The sequence below is a fragment of the Balaenoptera ricei genome, chromosome 16, assembly GCF_028023285.1.
Source record: "Balaenoptera ricei isolate mBalRic1 chromosome 16, mBalRic1.hap2, whole genome shotgun sequence".
In the NCBI taxonomy this organism is placed as follows: domain Eukaryota; kingdom Metazoa; phylum Chordata; class Mammalia; order Artiodactyla; family Balaenopteridae; genus Balaenoptera; species Balaenoptera ricei.
The window spans coordinates 23,036,108-23,055,377 of NC_082654.1; the positions used below are offsets into that span (position 1 = coordinate 23,036,108).

The 19,270-nt window shown below is 41.9% G+C and overlaps 1 protein-coding gene across 8 annotated transcripts in view; it reads left to right on the forward strand.

The window, feature by feature from the left end:
- The window catches only part of SORCS1 (sortilin related VPS10 domain containing receptor 1), a 577,597-nt gene extending 558,613 nt beyond the window's left edge, over positions 1–18,984 (forward strand). For 3 of the 8 annotated variants that reach the window (XM_059899261.1, XM_059899266.1, XM_059899267.1), the window contains exons 25-27: positions 13,478–13,583; positions 13,711–13,871; positions 18,697–18,984. In XM_059899261.1, coding sequence (XP_059755244.1) covers positions 13,478–13,583; positions 13,711–13,871; positions 18,697–18,776 — 347 coding nt within the window. In that variant the 3' untranslated portion in view covers positions 18,777–18,984. Of the gene's footprint in view, positions 1–13,477; positions 13,584–13,710; positions 13,872–14,761 lie in introns of all 8 variants that reach the window. The other 5 variants (XM_059899263.1, XM_059899264.1, XM_059899262.1 and 2 more) reach the window with 5 other exon arrangements.
- Positions 18,985–19,270: the final 286 nt, after the last annotated feature.

The window sequence follows — 19,270 nt, forward strand, 5'->3', positions numbered from 1 at the left end:
TATTTGAGCCAGAGTATGTTGCCGGTGGGAGAGGCAATGCATAATTTGGTTCATCTCCAAGGAAAAGGAACTGTCTCCTTTCAGGAATTTACTAGCCTTCTTTTGTTTTTCAAACTCAGTTCCCTGTTTGCTTTTATGGGAACACAAAGTAAGCATTTCTAGATACCTGGATGTCATTAGAGACTGGATTTCATTTGTTTCTCCCACATGTTCTATTAAGGAATTCATTAACTTTGGTATCTAAGTGGAGCTAAACGTTGAATGCAGTCCTTGTTTTGTTTTTAGCTATTCCTTTGCTTCTCGGTTTCTGTGCAATTCCTCTTGAGGGCCTAATCACTCCTGACAGCGATGTTTCTAAAACTCTCTTGTAGAAAGGAAAGATTTCAGACTGTATGAGAATAAGGAGAGGACGAAGAGCGGTTATCAAGAAGTTTGAGGGAGGGCCATACCCTGAGTGGCTCTCTTTGGCTTTTAGGACCTCGTGACAGCTGGCGCCATGTTTAGCAGACAAAGGGAGTAGCGCGCAATCAAACTGGGGGCTGGGCTGGAAATGCTGGTGTTTTGACTGAAGTGTACCTTTGCTCGTGGTCTTCCCAATTGGAATATTTCTCCCCCTTCTCTACTTTTCTCCATCTCTTATGTCTCTGTATTTTAAGGCTCAGCTCAATGCCAACATTTGCATGGCGTATTTCCGGAGATCTTTACCTGGATACCATCTATCCCTTGTCCGAACTCACATGGATTTTTTTAAGCTGTATCTGTCTGATAATCATCATCATCTCTCCTATTTAATTTCCTGAGGATACAGTTCACCATAGCTTTATAGTGTCTCCGTCATTGTACCTAGAAGAGAACTTGCCCATAGCATGTGCTCAATAAATATTGCTTTCATAAATAGATATATAATTAATTTATAACCTGCAGAGATGCGTTAAAAATTCCATTCCCCTCGGTTAACCTTTGGAGTCAGCGTGTTCAACTGTGAACCTGTCTCCATGTCATGTTACTTCTTAGCATGAGTGAGTGGAGCCTGGCACTCATTTATCCAGTAAGCACCCAAGGAAAACCCATCTCTGTGCTTTCTTTATGTCAGGTATCCTCTTAAGATGTAGGCTAGTTGTTGATATACACATTGTGGGAAATGGGTGGGTGGAAGGAAAATTAGAAGTCTGTGTCCCAGAATGAGAGGTCCTAAAGACAATGGTGGGAGAGGGACTGGCAAGAGGAATGTTCCTGAAAGAGAGGGAAGCAAGTTTAACTTATTGGCCCTTATTTTACTTCTCTGATCTCTGATATCGTTTCCAGAGCAGCCTCATTTCATGACAGAGCTCAGGGTCTCACGCCTTAGATTACACTATGCTTACCTGATCAAACAAACCAGACCTTCTTCATATCTTTTGTAACGTCTCCCTTGAGTTCTGGCTTATGCATGCTTTTACCCTGGCCTGCCTTTATTTATTTATTTATTTGTTTGTTTTCTCCTGTATTTTAAGAGCTGTGATATAGGGATGACTTAGGGAGAGTTTTTCCTGGAAGGCTCACAGGAAGGCTCAGAATCTGTTGTAGAGCATTTGGTCTCTGTAGGTACTTAAAGCAGAACAAACCTGAGCCCTTAAGAAAATATCCCTAAAATGCCACTAGTTTTCTCATTGCCCTTGGTAACTTGGAATTTACTCAAGGGCACAGTCCATTTCAGATTTATCGTCTTACTTCTCACATGACTCTGTGCCTCATTTTGCAGTGATTCCTTTAAAGCTATGGTTTGTCCAGGGATATGAAATGAACTAGGACCCTCATTCAGTGCACACTGGCTAGACCTGAGGCCCAAATACTAGTGGCCCTAATTCTAAATGAAGAGGGTGAAAAACATTCCATGCAGAAAGTTCAATAAATGAACTATTCATATTGGATAGGAATTCACCCAAATGAGAGGAAATAAGCCTGCCAGGTTGAGGGGCGGTGCTGAGCAGAAACACAGCAAAGTGACATCGTACGGTTTATACTTGGTTTGGGCATCTAGACACATACCCTCAAATATTCCTAATTGGTATATTAACTGAAGGTAAAATTATGAGCAGAGGAAAGAGAGAGGGATAAAATTCAGGGAAATCAAATATGCCATTACTTGATATGTCATTTATATCATGTACTTTGATCATCATCCATGCATCATGTGAGAAAACTCTCATTAATGCATGTTTAATATTGCAAAGTATGATACACATGGAAAAGGAAAGAAGGGGCAGATGAAAGGATTTTCAAAGACAATAGGTTTGGACAACAGTCAGTAATCCTTTCTCTTTTCACAAAAGTATTTACTCATTTTATAAGAATTTTTCAACCCAGGTAACAAGAGATGGTAATTTATTTGATAGAGTTGGAATCCCAGGAGTAGGAGCCTCTTTTTTTAGTTGCCAAAGAAGATAAGTTTCATGGCCATGTCGGGTTGGGTGCTGTAAAACATACAAGTGAAAAACCTTAAGAGGAAGCTGGGAATAGGAGATTGACACTCAGGTGAGGAGACCAGGACCCCAGACTGCTTTAAACTGTGAGCTTTATTTTATCATCTTTTAGTAGATTACCAGGTGAAGGGAATCTGCTGGCAGGTAATAAATTAAAGACCTAATTGCTGATACAAATCTTTCAAGCTACATCAAACTCTATATCTTTGTTCCTATGAGGGCGCATGATCATGAGTAAATTCAGTGATTATACTTTGGAGTGGGGGGGTGGGGACAGGGGGAAGGGGGCTGGGGAGGAAACAGCTTAAAAAATGTGTTGATTCTTCTTTGGTAGAATAGATGAGGGCAATAAGAATAGAAATTAAAGACTGAGCAAGCAAGGGACAACACTACATCTTATTTGAGGACACAGACCTTAACTAGATGGATTCATATTAAATGACAAACAACAGCACCTAGAGATTTTCTGCATTTCTCAGGGGTTATTTATTGGGTAAATCAACCAAAACTTGGCTGCTGAGACTTCTACACAGAGACTGGAAAAGCTGGTGCTGATTAGTTCCCTCAAACTATTTGGGATAAATGTCAGCCTGTTCTGTGGTTGGAAAATCTCTTTATAACCCAGGGTAGGCAATCCCTGCTCTAAAGCAGTTCTTAAATTTGTACGTCAAATTACCGAGGAAGCTTCATAAAAGTAGAGATTCTTCAGGCCTCAGGGCACATCCCCGGAATCAGAATCCCAGGGAGAGATATCCAGGAATCTGCATTTGTAACAAGTTCCCCAAGTGATGCTTATGCAAGCAGGCCTTTCACCAGTCTCAACCACTGCTCTTACAGAGCATTCCACAGACAGAAATCCATCTGCATAACAAGGAAAGGTGCTGAGCTATCTCCAGCAATAAATCTGATTTACAACTCAGGGCATCCACTAAAACAGAGACATGCATTAAAAGGGAAGAACCCTTGATATTTAGTGTAGGAGGAAATTAGTAATAAACATTAACATCTAATTCCTCCGATATTTGGAGCTTACTTAATTGGCAGAATGAGTGGACGACAGTGGGAGTAGGGAAAAAATGAAGCCTGTCTCTGAATGTGGGATATACTCTATCCATAATCTAGATGAATGGCAAAGGCCAGCCAAGAGCTGTGGCCGTGAAGCAGTTGAAAGATGATTAAAGTGTGAACCAGAATGTTAGTGGCAGATGTAATTGAATAGCCATGAGTTCTATGAAAGTTAAACAAATGATATTATCTCGATGTTATTAATGTGCTAGTGTGAGCAGAAAATGACATATCCGCACATCACTGTTATTTCTGCACATATTAGAGAATCGGGGTGTTCTTCTACTCTTAGTTTTCCAGTGGGGTCACTGCTCTTCTGGAGTTTTGGATACTGATGATAAAAAATGTGAAAGGTTAATACTTCTCAAAGGAAGAGCCTCAAATCTCAGGTTGAATTTAAAAAATTTTTAACACCCAGTAACTGCTCTCAACCCCTCGTGTCTGTCTAGCAGTTGCCTTGTTTAAGCTATTATGTTTAGGAAAACTGTCCTTTGTCAAGGGTATCTGTGGGTTTTTAATAAAACTGTTATCTTGTATTATCTTGGCCTCTGTGGTTGCTGCTGACTGGTTCAATTTCTTTTTCAGGTGTAATAAAAAGATAATATCACAGAGATATTAGAGAATTAATATTTCCCAGCTTCAGTTGCTACCTCTGGATATGTTATGAGTCAACGTGCAAGGGGATAAGGTACTCAGAATTTCAGTCTAGGTCAAGATACATCATGAATTCTGCCCGATAGTTTACATTGAGAAACCCCTTCCACTTGAAGGCAGAATTAGCATGAGTCCAGAAGCTTTAGAAAATTCACTATAATCTAAGCCACATCGTTATAGATGCAGATGCCAAATCATAGAGTTGTGGAGCTCGGAACTGTAAAGTAAAATAAATTGTTGCAATAACATTTTCCATTTAGGGATGAAATTAGTACTAGTGGAATTCTTCCACAGCCAATACGTTTTTCTGTCTCTTTAGTCTCTGGTTGCCTTATTACCTACACAGTTATCATTTACAAGTCTTTTGCGAGTAAAGTCATGCCAGTAATATTTTTCCTTCCTTCTGTTTTTCCCCCCAAATCATTTTTTTTCCCCTACAAATAATTAAGCTGTTTCACAGACATGTGTACCCAGTGGTTTTTGACAGTTTTTAAGCTTTTATGGTGTTATGATAACTAATAACAGGTGCTGAGATGTTAAACATAACATCCAATGTGACTAAACAAATGTGATACTTTCATAAATATACCAGCAATGAAGTTGCTCTTTAGATTCTAAAGATTCTTTCTTCACCATTTTTTTCTAAGATTTCCTGGGCCCATAAAAAGGCATGAAATGACTATAGGGTAACTGGCCTGAGGACGCACCTAGAATCTCTTGGGCGGAGCATGGGCAGGAAAGAGTGATCAGATGAACAGTTCAGAAACAGGGTACAAGCATGCATCAAATTGGAAAAAAGCAGTAGTTAGGATGCAGGAGGTACAGTTCCCCATGGGAAAGGCAAGGCAGATAGTGCAGAGAAATTGGCAGGAGAAAATGAAGGCAGGAGAACACATACATAATACAGAGAAGATACCAGAATCTAGGACAAGCTACCTTTTAGACACCAAGTTTCTTACACCTACAGTGACCAAGATGGTCAGGCCATATCTGCTGTGTCTACATAAGTTTTCATAGCATTCCCTTTCATTCTTAAAGTGTCCTGGTTTGGAAAAGAACATTTACGGTCATGTTACTTATACTCTGGCACCCTGCCAGTGGGGACAGAAGTCCATACCAAGAATTTGATAATATAGAGCCCAATAGTAAGAATTACTAATTGGATGTTTGATCAGTTGGAAGAGAAGAGTTTTGAAGAGAGAAGAAGTTAATAAGCTATTGCTATGTAACAAACCACCCCGAAATTCAGTGGCTTAACAATGAGCATTTATTATTATTTATGAGTCTACGGATCAGCTCGGTGGTTCTTCTGGATTTATCTGTGCTCATTGTGTGTCTGCAGTCAGCTGTGGATTCTTGGGTAGGGAGCTCTGCTGAGCTCGACTGGGCTGCCCCCGTGTTGGGGGTCAGCTGGCTGTAGGCTGGCTCTAGAACAGCCTCAGTTGGGATAATTAAGCTCTCCTCCACATGGTCTCTCATCCTTCAGTGGGCTTCCCTGGGCTTGCTCACACGTGGCCATGATAGGATTCCAAGAGAGAGAGCAAAAGTGTACAAGGCCTTGAAGCTCACAACTGGAGCACCGTCACTTGTGCTGCATGCCATTGCCAAATCCAGTTCCAGTGCTAGCCCAGATTCAAGGGGGTGAGGAAACAGATTTCACCTCTTGGTAGGAGAACCTTCAAATTCAAGGTGCTCGAGGCATGGGCAAAGAAAGAAGTAGAGAATTGATCCAGTAATGCAATTAATCTACACGGGGCTGAGCACTCTCTTAGGGGAGGTTTGAGATGCCTTTTAGGTAGTTTAGAAAATTCTCCTGGAGTCGTAATGGGATTGAAGTACTATTAGCAATCCAGGGATGTGGTTTTTCGTTTTGTTTTGTTTTGTTTTGTGTTAGTGACCCAGAGTGTATAAAGGTCAGGCACACTCTAAAGATAAGAACTGGATGTTTTATGAGTGACAGTAGGAGGGACTTACCACACAGTACTTTCAAACTGGTATGCATAATAATGACCTGTGTAGCTTGTTCCACATGTAGATTTCTGGGACTCACTCTCAGAGACTGATATATTTTTTTCTCAAGTGAAGCCTAGGAAACTGCATTTTCACAAGTTCTCCAGGTGATTCTGATTCACGTGGTCGGGAAATTATACTTTGAGAAACACTTTACATAGTAAACAGGATACCTCACTGACTTGTCACCCTAGAAAACCAAAAGTCATCCTTCTCTTCCTGTCTGTCAATTACAGTGATAAGTTTGGTCTTTGAGGTATCCACGGTTGTCATTGTTTGGCCAAGTGACCTCAACCTGAGGTGACTAGGTGTTCCTGAAGACTCATCTTCAGTTTAAAACTAGTAGCCATGCTTCACTAGTCATTAGAGCCTTCCCTGGGAATTCCCATCCAATCTGGCCTGCAAGATCATGGCTTTATGATCAAGAGGCTATTGCAGTCCTTAAGACTGTTATGATTGGGTTTGGACTTGAACTGGAAGGAAGGGCTATTAGACAAGTGAGGGTGCTCTATCATAAAGGCCTGTCAACCCTTTCTGTGATCTAGATAAACGTCCTCCGTGCCATTCCCATATAACCTTAATTTCTGAAAAAGAGATTTCAGCCACATGGATTTTATGATATTCAAGGCATGTAAGTAAAGTCTGGCTTGGGTCTGCTTTGGAGACAGGAGAGGAAAGATAAAAGCAAGGTATGACAAAGTTGAACTTGCTTTTGTAACTTCTTGACAGCACTAACTTCTGGATTAGAAATGCAGTACGAGTTCAAAGTTCCAAGGTCATAGAGCAGGTAGAAGTCCTCCAAGAAAGTCCCTTCGATAGAATGAGAGTCAATACAGACAGCAGTAAGGGTATTTGTGGGGCTTCACCAGGTGATGCTGCCATATTGTTGACTTTAAAACTTGGAAATAACCCAAAGGGGCAAAGGCTGCAGCAAAAGGGGTTAGTGGTGCTCCAGGTGAAGCATTCCCTAAAATGTGTTGTGTGGGACCTGAGTCTGTAAGGGGTCTGTGCTCTAACGACTTTGTGAAACTCTATGGTGAAGTCTTATGAGTTTCTTTCCTGAAGGACTGCTATCAACTTTCATATACTGAATCTCCAAGATGGGGAATGCCGTATATACCATTTCCCAACATTATCTGACCATGGACTCTAGTCATCTTTCAGGGCTTGTTCTCTATAGAATATACTTTCAGAAATATGACAGCAATGATATGACAGTTTTAAAACTATTGGGCATGTGCCATGTGCCAGACACCATGTCAGTGCTTTATAAATTTCATCTTATTTTATTCTCACAACTTGCTAAAACAGGCACTAGTTTTATCTCCATTCTGCAGACGAGAAAACTGAGGTTCAGTTTAAGTCATTTAGCTTGTCAGCAGGCGGCCAGGTAAGAATCTGGTTTCAAAAAGGGACCATATCAGTTACCTCACCCCAAACATGGCGTTTTATTTATTTATTTATTTTTAATTTCTGAGATATACATTTTAAAGTAATAACTAGAATTATGACTTATTATACCAGAACATATAAGATTTTTAGAAATTTCATGTAATGTCTGAAACATTTATATTAACATATTTCCATACAAATAATCCAATGAAAGTTTAGTATTAGTTGTTTTGTTTGTTTTTTTATACTGCAGGTTCTTATTAGGCTTCAATTTTATACACATCAGTGTATACATGTCAATCCCAATCGCCCCATTCAGCACACCACCATCCCCACCCCACCGCAGTTTTCCCCCCTTGGTGTCCATATGTCCATTCTCTACATCTGTGTCTCAACTTCTGCCCTGCAAACTGGCTAATCTGTACCATTTTTCTAGGATCCACATACATGCATTAATATACGATATTTGTTTTTCTCTTTCTGACTTACTTCACTCTGTATGACAGTCTCTAGATCCATCCACGTCTCAACAAATGACTCAATTTCGTTCCTTTTTATGGCTGAGTAATATTCCATTGTATATATGTACCACCTCTTCTTTATCCATTCGTCTGTTGATGGGCATTTAGGTTGCTTCCATGACCTGGCTATTGTAAATAGTGCTGCAATGAACATTCGGGTGCATGTGTCTTTTCGAATTACGGTTTTCTCTGGGTATATGCCCAGTAGTGGGATTGCTGGGTCATATGGTAATTCTATTTTTAGTTTTTTAAGGAACCTCCATATTGTTCTCCATAGTGGCTGTATCAATTTACATTCCCACCAACAGTGCAAGAGGGTTCCCTTTTCTCCACACCCTCTCCAGCATTTGTTGTTTGTAGATTTTCTGATGATGCCCATTCTAACAGGAGTGAGGTGATACCTCATTGTAGTTTTGATTTGCATTTCTCTAATAATTAGTGATGTTGAGCATCTTTTCATGTGCTTCGTGGCCGTCTGTATGTCTTCTTTGGAGAGATGTCTATTTAGGTCTTCTGCCCATTTTTGGATTGGGATGTTTGTTTCTTTAATATTGAGCTGAATGAGCTGTTTATATATTTTGGAGATTAATCCTTTGTCCGTTGATTCATTTGCAAATATTTTCTCCCATTCTGAGGGTTGTCTTTTCGTCTTGTTTATGGTTTCCTTTGCTGTGCAAAAGCTTTGAAGTTTCATTAGATCCCACTTGTTTATTTTTGTTTTTATTTCCATTACTCTAGGAGGTGGATCAAAAAAGATCTTGCTGTGATTTATGTCAAAGAGTGTTCTTCCTATGTTTTCCTCTAACAGTTTTATAGTGTCCAGTCTTATATTTAGGTCTCTAATCCATTTTGAGTTTATTTTTGTGTATGGTGTTAGGGAGTATTCTAATTTCATTCCTTTACATGTAGCTGTCCAGTTTTCCCAGCACCACTTATTGAAGAGACTGTCTTTTCTCCATTGTATATCTTTGCCTCCTTTGTCATAGATTAGTTGACCATAGGTGCGTGGGTTAATCTCTGGGCTTTCTATCTTGTTCCATTGATCTATGTTTCTGTTTTTGTGCCAGTACCATATTGTCTTGATTACTGTAGCTTTGTAGTATAGTCTGAAGTCAGGGAGTCTGATTCCTCCAGCTCCATTTTTTTCCCTCAAGACTGCTTTGCCTATTTGGGGTCTTTTGTGTCTCCATACAAATTTTAAGATGATTTGTTCTAGCTCCGTAAAAAATGCCATTGGTAATTTGATAGGGATTGCACTGAATCTGTAGATTGCTTTGGGTAATTTCATGTAATGTCTGAAACATTTATATTAACATATTTCCATACAAATAACCCAATGAAAGTTTAGTATTAGTTGTTTTGTTTGTTTGTTTGTTTGTTTTTATACTGCAGGTTTTTGTTAATCATCGGTTTTCTACACATCAGTGAAACATGGCGTTTTAAGTTCATTCTTCTCTCATACACGTTAGCTGTGACCTTGTATTTAGCACTCAGTGTGTATCGATCACTTTTCACAAGAAGACTTGTTATTCCTGTAAGCAGCACTATTATTATAATCAATCTGGGTCCTCTTGAATAGAATATAATAATTCAGTGCATTTCTGCAGGATTGTAGAAACGATGTGTGCCAGCCCCAGATTTAGAATCGTCAAGTCACGTGCTGTACCCCATGACCATGCTTTACTGTGTTTGTGAACAGTGGCAAATAAACCACTCAGCACTTGCCCCTTCTACCTTGTTTAGGCTGCAGTTGGAGGGGGATTAATTTATGCTTATTGCACACAGCAAGCTAAAACCCATTTATCACAAGTTTTCATTCCCCAGCAAAACACACACAAACCCACCTACTAGTGCTGGGCAAACTAAGACATGCATCTGAGGTTGTGTGGAGCAGTAACAGTCCGGTTTATATTCAGGCACAGATCAGCAAGCAGAAGCCACCCACGGAACACAGAGGGCAGTGGTACTCAACTTACCGCTGCTGCCTGATTGCCTGCTTCTTGCTGCTAAGCAGTGACTAAGTGATGCAAAGATGGGGGTGGGGCTGAGAGCGGAGAGCACACACGTTAGAACTCAGGATACAGAAGCTCATTTTCCCAAAGTAATATGCTAATTATTTAACACTGTTAACGCCACCTGTTTATGAATGATGATTTGAGTGGGAGTGGTTTAGAATTGAAAGACCTCAGCTTGTGATGGGTAGAGACAGGAGGGGGAAGGGAAGAGAAGGGAAATAGTGTCCATTTGCGTGTTTGCTTTGTGTCAGTGAGAGCCTGGCTAGAGCAATTTCCTCTCTTTAGTTTTCCGTTCATTTCAAATGCCAACCCTTTCAAGCAACCTCGGTATTCTTCCTGGTTGCTCCATAACGCTGATATTCTTCTACGTCTTCTGCAAGAGCGTTTGGCTGGGAATCAGAAGCTCAGCTAATCAAGCTAACCTGCCTCTAACCATCGTTACAATCTGGAGCTTCTCCCTGAGCCTCCCTTTGTTCCCTGTCAAATTAGGGGTTTGCATTAGAAGATTACCTTTAAAATAGCTTTTCAGTATTATTTCCATAAGTATGATGACGGTATTGTGATAATGTCCAGAGAAAGAGAGTGAGAGAGACGTTATCTTTTAGACTTAAGGTGTTTAAAGGACTTTAGCAACCAGTCCTTTCTCTCATATGGCAACTGCTGGGATAGGAGTTAGAGGGGTCGGATAATTCATAAAAATATTCCTGTTGGTGTTTTTTCTGGTTTTCTGCATTGCTTAGTGGGAAAAGCTTTCATTCAGAGGATAGGAAATTTTAATACTTATATTATTATAAATATTGATTCAAAGTAATAATAGCAGTAGCAATAAAAGCTAAGACTTATATAAAGGCCTTACTATGTGCCTAGCACTGTTACCAGTGCTTTACATACATCAATTCATCTGATCCTCACAAACACCTAATGAGATATGCACTTTTGTTCTCATGTCGCCCTATCAGCCACATGAAGGTGAATTTGCCCAGGAGCTCACAGCCAGCACATGATAAAGCAGGCCTTGAATCCAAGCAGTCTGACTCCAGAGTCTGTGCCTTAAATTTTAGACTGAAGGTGAAATTGTATGATCGCTGAGATTTGCTTCAACATAATCCAGTGTTGGGGTTTGTGGGCACTGGACGGGGGTAGAAATAACATTATCTGAGGGTGGATGGTTGTTGAAGGGTGGTGGGTGCATGAGGCTCCATTTCTCTATGCACAACTACCACCCATAAATACACGCATATGCGTATATATGTGCGTATACGTGTCATCAATGTTTGAAAGTGAATGACCTAGGATTCGAATTGGTCCTTTGAAAACTTGATAATATTTTGACTTTGTCACTTGTTAAGTTGCTTCTTGTGATCTACTTTTACCCTTCATCCCCATTCTCAGAAATATCTTTTTAAATTTCAGATATCTCCTGCTGAAATTAGCCCAGGGTTGAAGTATATAGAAAATTGTGTGTGTGTGTGTGTGTGTGTGTGTGTGTGTGTGTGTGTGTGTGTGTGAGAGAGCGAGAGAAAGAGAGACTTCGTTTAAGTCTTAGTTCTTCCATTTACTATTTCTGAGTCCTTTGGAATGGCACTAACCAGTGAGGCCCTCACTGTTCGTGTCTGCTCAGTGACGATCACCACCCCACCTTCCGTTGGTGAAAGTCAATTGCAATAATGTCTATGATAAATGGAAGGTGTTCTTTCCCCCCTGACTTCCTACCAATAGTGGTATGAGTTCTGAAGTATTTCTGGACTCCTTTGCACTGTGGTTGCCTAAGTAAATGAAAGAGACCTTAATTTTTCGATTTCGAGCTGGAAGCACATTTGCCTTGGGTGTTCCATTCAGTGAACCACTCCTGTCTCCTCACACACTCATACTTCACAGCTTAAGCTCTGCTTGACTCACAGAGGAGAGAGAATCACAGAGGTTGCTTCATCTTAGTGCTTTCTAAAAGCTGATTCTACTAAAATAACTAAGCCCGTTATTCTGAGAAAAAGGGCTTGACTTGTGTTTTCCACCCAAACTGGTACATGGGATAGGCTTTCCAGTAGTGGTTACTGCGTGGCTGGGATGTAATTCTTCAATAACCAGACAGAGCAGAAGCAGTCTCGGGTCTTGTCTGAAATCATCAACATTGCAGTCACCTCTCCTTGGATTTTTTACCTGGGTGACCAGAATGTTGCTCTCTTGGCTTTCAACAGAGAGAAGCCACAGAAAATGGTGCGTAAAGGTCACCTGAATTTCTGGGTATCAGGCTTCGCTTAGATTGATGGAAGGTAAAGGTCAGCATCCAGGCTTCTAAGGGGTACGTGTGGCTTGCCTTTTATGCTGGAGCTATGCTATGTTTGCAAAATATCAGTTTTCTAGAGGGTAAAAATTAATTGCAAACAAAGACATTAAAGTAGAGCAGGCTTGACCCTGAGATAGAGGAGGAGGGTTTGGAGGCAGAGAGAGATGTTCCAGAGAGAGTGCAGTTCCAGAGCTGCACTCTACAAGCAAAGTTAAGGAGGGAGAATCTTTTATGGATGCCAAGGCATCTGTTTGGCCCAAGAGGAGAACTCACTGCCTCTGAGAGGCTGGCACCTCCTGGCATGAGCTGTCAGGACCTATGGAGACGACCCTGGATTGCACATTTCTCCTCCAGCATCCGAGCAGCTGCCCTTGTAAAATATTCACTTAGCCATCAGTTTCCAAGTGCAAAAAATGTAAGCAACCAGTCCTTCCTCTCATATGGCAACTGCTGGGATAGGAGTTAGAAGGGTTGGATAATTCATAAAAATATTCCTGTTGGTGTTTTTTCTGGTTTTCTGCATTGCTTAGTGGGAAAAGCTTTCATTGAGAGTATAGGAAAATTTAATACTTATATTATTATAAATATTGATTCAAAGTAATAATAGCAGTAGCAATAAAAGCTAAGATTTATACAAAGGTCTTACTATGTGCCTAGCACTGTTGCCAGTGCTTTACATACATCAATTCATTTGATCCTCGCAAATACCTAATGAGATGTGCACTTTTATCCTCATGTCACCCTATCAGTCACATAAAGGTGAAATAATTTGCCCAGGAGCTCACGGCCAGCACATGACAGAGCAGGCCTTGAATCCAAGCAGTCTGGCTCCAGAGTCTGTGCTTTAAATTTTCCACTGCGCTTCTTGAACAGGCCTGCTGGAGCATTCTGGGGGCTGGGACAGGCTCAGATGCATCTGCATGTCAAGCCGCGTGACATGCGTCTTGTGTGTACGTCCCACGTGGTTTTCCGGGACTCACTGTGCCTCTGTGTGAACAGTGCAAGCCTGTTGCAGAGTCACGCCCACCCACCTGCCTGCTCGTGACCATGACCGTGCCTTGCTTTCTCCCCTAGCCCCACTGGTGGACCTCACTCCAAGCCACAGTGGCTCCGCCATGCTCATGCTGCTGTCCGTGGTGTTTGTGGGGCTGGCGGTGTTCGTCATCTACAAGTTCAAAAGGTGCGTGTCCCTCCGTCCATGTCTCCCCCCCCCCCCCGCCACCTTCTCCCTGACAGGTTCAGAAGCATTTGTCGCAGCGATGTACGTGTCCCGTGCACAGCAGTGATGGTTTCTGTTAATGTTTTAGGAAGATCCCGGGGATTAATGTTTATGCCCAGATGCAGAATGAGAAAGAACGAGAGATGGTCAGTCAAGTCAGTCACCCTGAAAGCAGGCCCCATATCCCTCAGACTGAACTCAGGCGGCCTGGCCAGCTGATAGATGAGAAGGTGGAGTCCCAGCTCATAGGTAAATGATTCCTGGTAGCCCCCAGCTGTTCAGCCTGAGTAGTCAATGGCTGGCTCTCTCTCTAACCCCTTCCTGGCTTGACGTAACCACTTTATCTGCTCTAACATCCCTGACAGAAACAGCTAAGATGCCTCTTTCCCTGCTTCTTTCCATTAGAGAGAAAAAAAAAAAAAAACCTTTCTTGCTCCTATTTTTTCTCTTATGAGTTTATTCCTCTTTTTTTCAAAAACCCTTGCTGAAACATTGGGCTTCAAGTGTTCATGGTCAAAGAGCAAAGTGTTTGTTCTAACAATATACAAGAGGGGCAGGCCTCAGAGGCTGGATCTGCTGGTCTGGAGGGCTGGGCAGGGTTTGAGGGACCCCTGGACAGGGTTTGAGGGTGTATAATGACCAGAGCAAGCTGTGGCAGCATCACCTGGAGACAGCTCTAAGGAGGGCAGACTGCTCAAGAACACGCATAGAAGAAAGACAGACTGATCACCCTGGGATTTTTTTAAATCTAGTAGTAATCAAAAACTGTCCCCCAGGAAACATGGAACCTGAGAATTCAAGAGCCATAAAGTTGGCAGAACTTATCTCAGGAGTGGGGTTTCCTGAGAGAGAGTGCTGGAGGGTTAGACTGTGACAGAGCAGATGGGCAGATTTCTTCCTCCTTTTCACCTGTGCCCTACCAGGAGTCTTAAAAATGGATTTCAGCCTAATTCAATAGGGCTCACTCTCTGTCTGGGGAGGAAGCATGGGAAGCCAACAGCTAGGTATAGAGAGTCTCAGGGTCATTGCTAAATTCTACTATTTATTGTGGAGGGAATTTCCCAGGAAATTAGATAAACCCCTCGGGCCACCATTGTGATCCATTTCTCTCCTTGTTTCCTCCTGTCTGATGGCCCTAGGACTTGAAGCTGTAAATGTTCCCATCTAAACCCTGCATTGCTGACTCTGATGGATAAATTATTATATAAGCATTCATGCTTCACTCTGATGTGATAATGCCAAATCACCTAGAACGTCCTATGACTGTTAATCTGGTACCTGGGGGAAAAAATGAGTACTTAAAGGGAAACAGAACCCTCTCTTTAAATGAATATGGGAGCGTTCTGTGGCTGTATTAAGGGGAAATTTCAATGTGCTGCCTGGCTCATGTCAGAGGTAATAATAACAATGGCCCCCGCATCTGGTGTCCAGTTTTCACAGTGTGCTTCCTTTTATTTGGGGAGACGGTGATAAATGCGTAATTGCCTTGGGTTAAAAAGAAAAAGCCTTTTCTGTCTTCAAGTCCAGAGAAGTGTTCACCCTATTTACTTCTAAAGCTTCTAAGTGCATTTTTGTGGGCCATTTGGTTTTCAGTCCCATTTCCATGGGGTATGAAGCACAGCCGCTGTTTGCTTCATTAAAGTAGCAATCCCTCCTTCGCCAGGAGCAGCTCCCAGCACGTTATACCGTCTCTGACACCTTTCCATTGCCAGTGTCATTAAATGAGTAAGTGTTACACGTTTTCTCTTAGGAGAGTAGCTTTACCCTCCCCTTCCTCCCCTTCTACTCAACCTGGTGACTCATCTCTCCGGTTGCAAAGAGCAAGACACGCCACTCCACCTTCAACGCCAAAGCGGGGATCTGCTGGGGCTCAATTTGCCATTTAAGGAAAACCCCCAAAGGCTACAGGCGACCTGCTGATCAGGAAAGAATTTCGCTCTTGTCAAGTGCATCCTTCTCCATGACCACTAACTTTGTGTTTTTTTTCTTTGTTGTTCTGTTTCCTATTTTGCCAGGAAGTATTTCCATAGTTGCTGAGAATCAAAGCACAAAAGAAATCCCTACCTATGTAAATGTTTGACTGGAGGACGCCAGTAAAAACAAAAACAAACATAAAATAAAAACAATCAAAATCTAAACAAACAAACAAACACTCACTGCATCGGGACTTTTTAATTCTTCAGACACAGACAACAAGGGTTTTTAGCTTTAAGCCTGTGCATGTGGACAGTACCTTGAGAACCTTGGAGGGGCAGTGTACAGGTGCTCTATTTTAATGGAAAAAACACTCCCCTTCCCCTTTCTTCTCCTCTCTCTTTTTTCTGATTGGTTGTGTTTGTAGAAAATTCCTAACATATATAGGCCAAGGAAATCTGCATGTATTTTTGGAAATATTCTTGGCTGTAGATTTAACAGCTATTTTAGCACTACAGGCTGATGGGTGGATTAGCCACCCCAGCCGTTTTCACGAGACACAAAGACATGCACAGGAGTTTGAAACCCTGGGCTGTTTCTCTGTTCCACTTTACTTGTTGCCATTTTTCCCTTCTAAGTTATCTTCGGGAGCTCTGCTGGCCGGCAGGGGCCACAGGTTGCCTTCTCCATTCTGTACGGCCACAGGGACAAAGAAGCAAGTTCAAGTTCCATGGATGCAGGCAGAATAGGGAAGGAAGGAAGGCAGTCGGGCAGGAGTGTCAAAAGCGGACCTGTGTTTCCTCTTCCCCCCTCCCCATCACGACAGCTTCCCCCTGTAGCTTTCCCTACTCCTGCCCTGTGTAGAAAACAGAATCCCAGTTCCCCCGCATTCTTACCTTCCCATTTGTTTGCTCTCCACGTGTGGTCATGATCTGTCAAGGTCTTTGTGTCTCTCCCTTCCCGTCCCCAAGTTATCCTTCAACTGCTCCTGCCTTTTCTTCCCAAACATGTTGCTACATTCTGGACATTCATCCTGATGTTCCTTAAATACTGGCCTCGCCTCTGGCAACCCTGCCTCCACCACCCAAAGCTAATGATCTCTCTGTCAACTTTGCCCACACCCATGCATGCAGCCTTCATACACGCTGACCCAGCGGCATCCTGCCCTGCAGGGTTCAGCTTCATGTATTTTTTTTTTTTTTTTTTTTTCTATCCTCCTGTAGACCTGCCTCTTCCAAATATCCTTGCCTTTCCCCCCTGGAAACATATAATGTGTGTGAAAGAGTTGAGATATGCAAAGCAATTCAAACCTGGCCCAGGTACCTTAGAAAAGAAAGCATACAGATGAATAGTGGTTTTGTCACACCTTAACAAAAATCTCCTGCAGTCAGATTCCAGAAGATTCTTGTGAGAAATGTTTTGAACGTGTTACTATGTGGCAGGGCAATTTCCTCCTGTGATGGTTGCTATTACCCAGTATTTCCCCCTCTCACAGTAGAGTGAAAATATTTGTAAAATGAAACCGATGTTAAGCAGAAGAAGAAGCAGCTTAATGGATTTGATGTTTGAGTGTCAAAGAGTCTTGAGAATGTATGGAGGTCTTGTCTTATATTAGGATGGGATTGTAATTATGTAAGATGACCCTAGACTTCTTACATGTGTGCGCTCTGATCTCTGAGCATAGTATCAGCAAAGGAAAATATAATAAGCATAAAGGGGAGGAATTATCAGACTCAAGCAGATTGGCTCAAAGCATGAAGAAATCCCAGTTCTCCCAGGGCCATCATGAAAGAAGGTCCAGAGAAAGAGGGAAACAAAAGTATGTGCAGCAGGAGCCCTTGGAGTATTATGGATTGGATAAAGCCCACTCTAAAATGTAGGAGAAAGTGGTTTCAAAAGACCACTCAGAGTGTAGCCTCCTACTTGGCCATGGCCCCAGGCCAGCGTCAGGGTATAACAGGGCCCTGGGGACAGTGGGGGTGCCCTAAAGATCCTGACGACTACTGCCCTGTGTAGCTCAAGTAGGGGAAGAGTAGCAACACTTCAGTCAGAAGTTAATCAAGCAGAAGATTTTATGGTTGAAGACGCTCCGTATGAATCTGGGAAATGGATTATGCCTAAGGCAGCCGTCTATTTGTGGAACTCAAATGATCCCCCACCTGCCAGGCTTCCTAGCCCATAGGAAACATCCTCATTGAATCTCTTCAGTTGGAGCCTCCCAAATTTAATCTGGAAAACAGAGTGTTTGGAAACCAAAAGAGGCTCATTCACAACAGTACAGGGAGTCCTCAGAGTTGCCGTTCAATTAATTTTCATTGTTAAACTATGAAAAAGGGAATAACACTCCATCTAGCACAGTGCCTTGCCTAGAGTAGGTATTAAGAAAGTTATTTGTTGAAAGAATAAATGAATGAATACATGAGAAGACATAGGGAAGAAGGGCTTGTAAGTCCTAACCTAAAAAAGAGGTGGACATGAGATGCCTGGAGTTTTGGAAAGTGATCAGAGATGGCCGGTTCTAGATTCAGCATCTCCAGGGTCCTCATGTGCCTCTCCTCAGAGCTCCCTCTAACCTGTAGGAGACTAGTGAGGCAAAGTACTGCTCAGAGGGGCCCTTATTGTTCTTACGATCTAGCTCCATGGCTCTTGAAGCGTGGTACCCAGACCAACAGTATCAGCATCACCTCGGACTTGTTAGAAACACAGATTTTGGGTCCCACCGACCCCAGACCTACTGAATTAGAAACTCCAGGGTTGCAGCCCAGCAATCTGTTTTTACAAGCTCTTCAGGTGATTGTGAAATACACTAAAGTTTGAGAACCACTGTACTAGGCCATGCCAGCTCAATCCCGAAGAGAAGGTAGTAATGAGAAGCTGCCAATGGGGGGGGACCCAAGTGCCTACCTACTCAACAACAGCAGGTGCAGACACAATGAGGAGTTTGGTAGGCGTGAGGCCAGAGGAATGGGTGGGGAGGGATGGATGTGGAAGGTAAGATTCAGGGCAAGCTACAAATCTGATATTGCAATGTTTTCCAAAATCCCGGAAGGCAAACTGTGCGTGCTCTACCCTGAACTACCCAACCAACATTTTCTCCTTTGCCTTATTTTTAATTGGATTCACTGTCCAAAATGCACAGGTTTGCTTTGCTTTTTTTCAGAAGTTCCAAACAGCAACTTTGAGAGGAATGGGGTGCTTGGCAGCTGTTCTGTGTTTTCCAGGATTCCAACTGAGCATTGAAATTCCCTCATTTGCCAACTTATTTTTATAGGAAGTCAATTTAAAAAAAAAAAAAAAAAAGAAAGTTTTCTTATAGTATTGGAACTACTTCTAATTTTAAAATGACTTTTTTGATGTATTTTTTGTTATATACTATGTAGTGTAATGTATAATTGCTCTTGTTTATTCCTTTTACAGTCATATTTATTAAACAGATAATGTCTCTGAAGTCTATGCCTCAAGGTGTTTATTTTATTCCAAACTTCGGTGTTCAGTCCAGATATAGAAGCGATGCCTCTATAGGGTTCATAAAGACTAATTGCATGAGAATTTAGTAAACACTACAGGTTTGAGGGGTTTGGTTTTTGGGGGGTTTTGGGTTTTTTGTTATCAACGTAGGATATATATTCTACTACCTGAATTCTAACCTGCATTTCAGGTGACTGTATAATATCTGTTGCTTTACTGTTACTTTATTCTATAATATTTAAAAAATCACTCCAAGCTGGTTACAC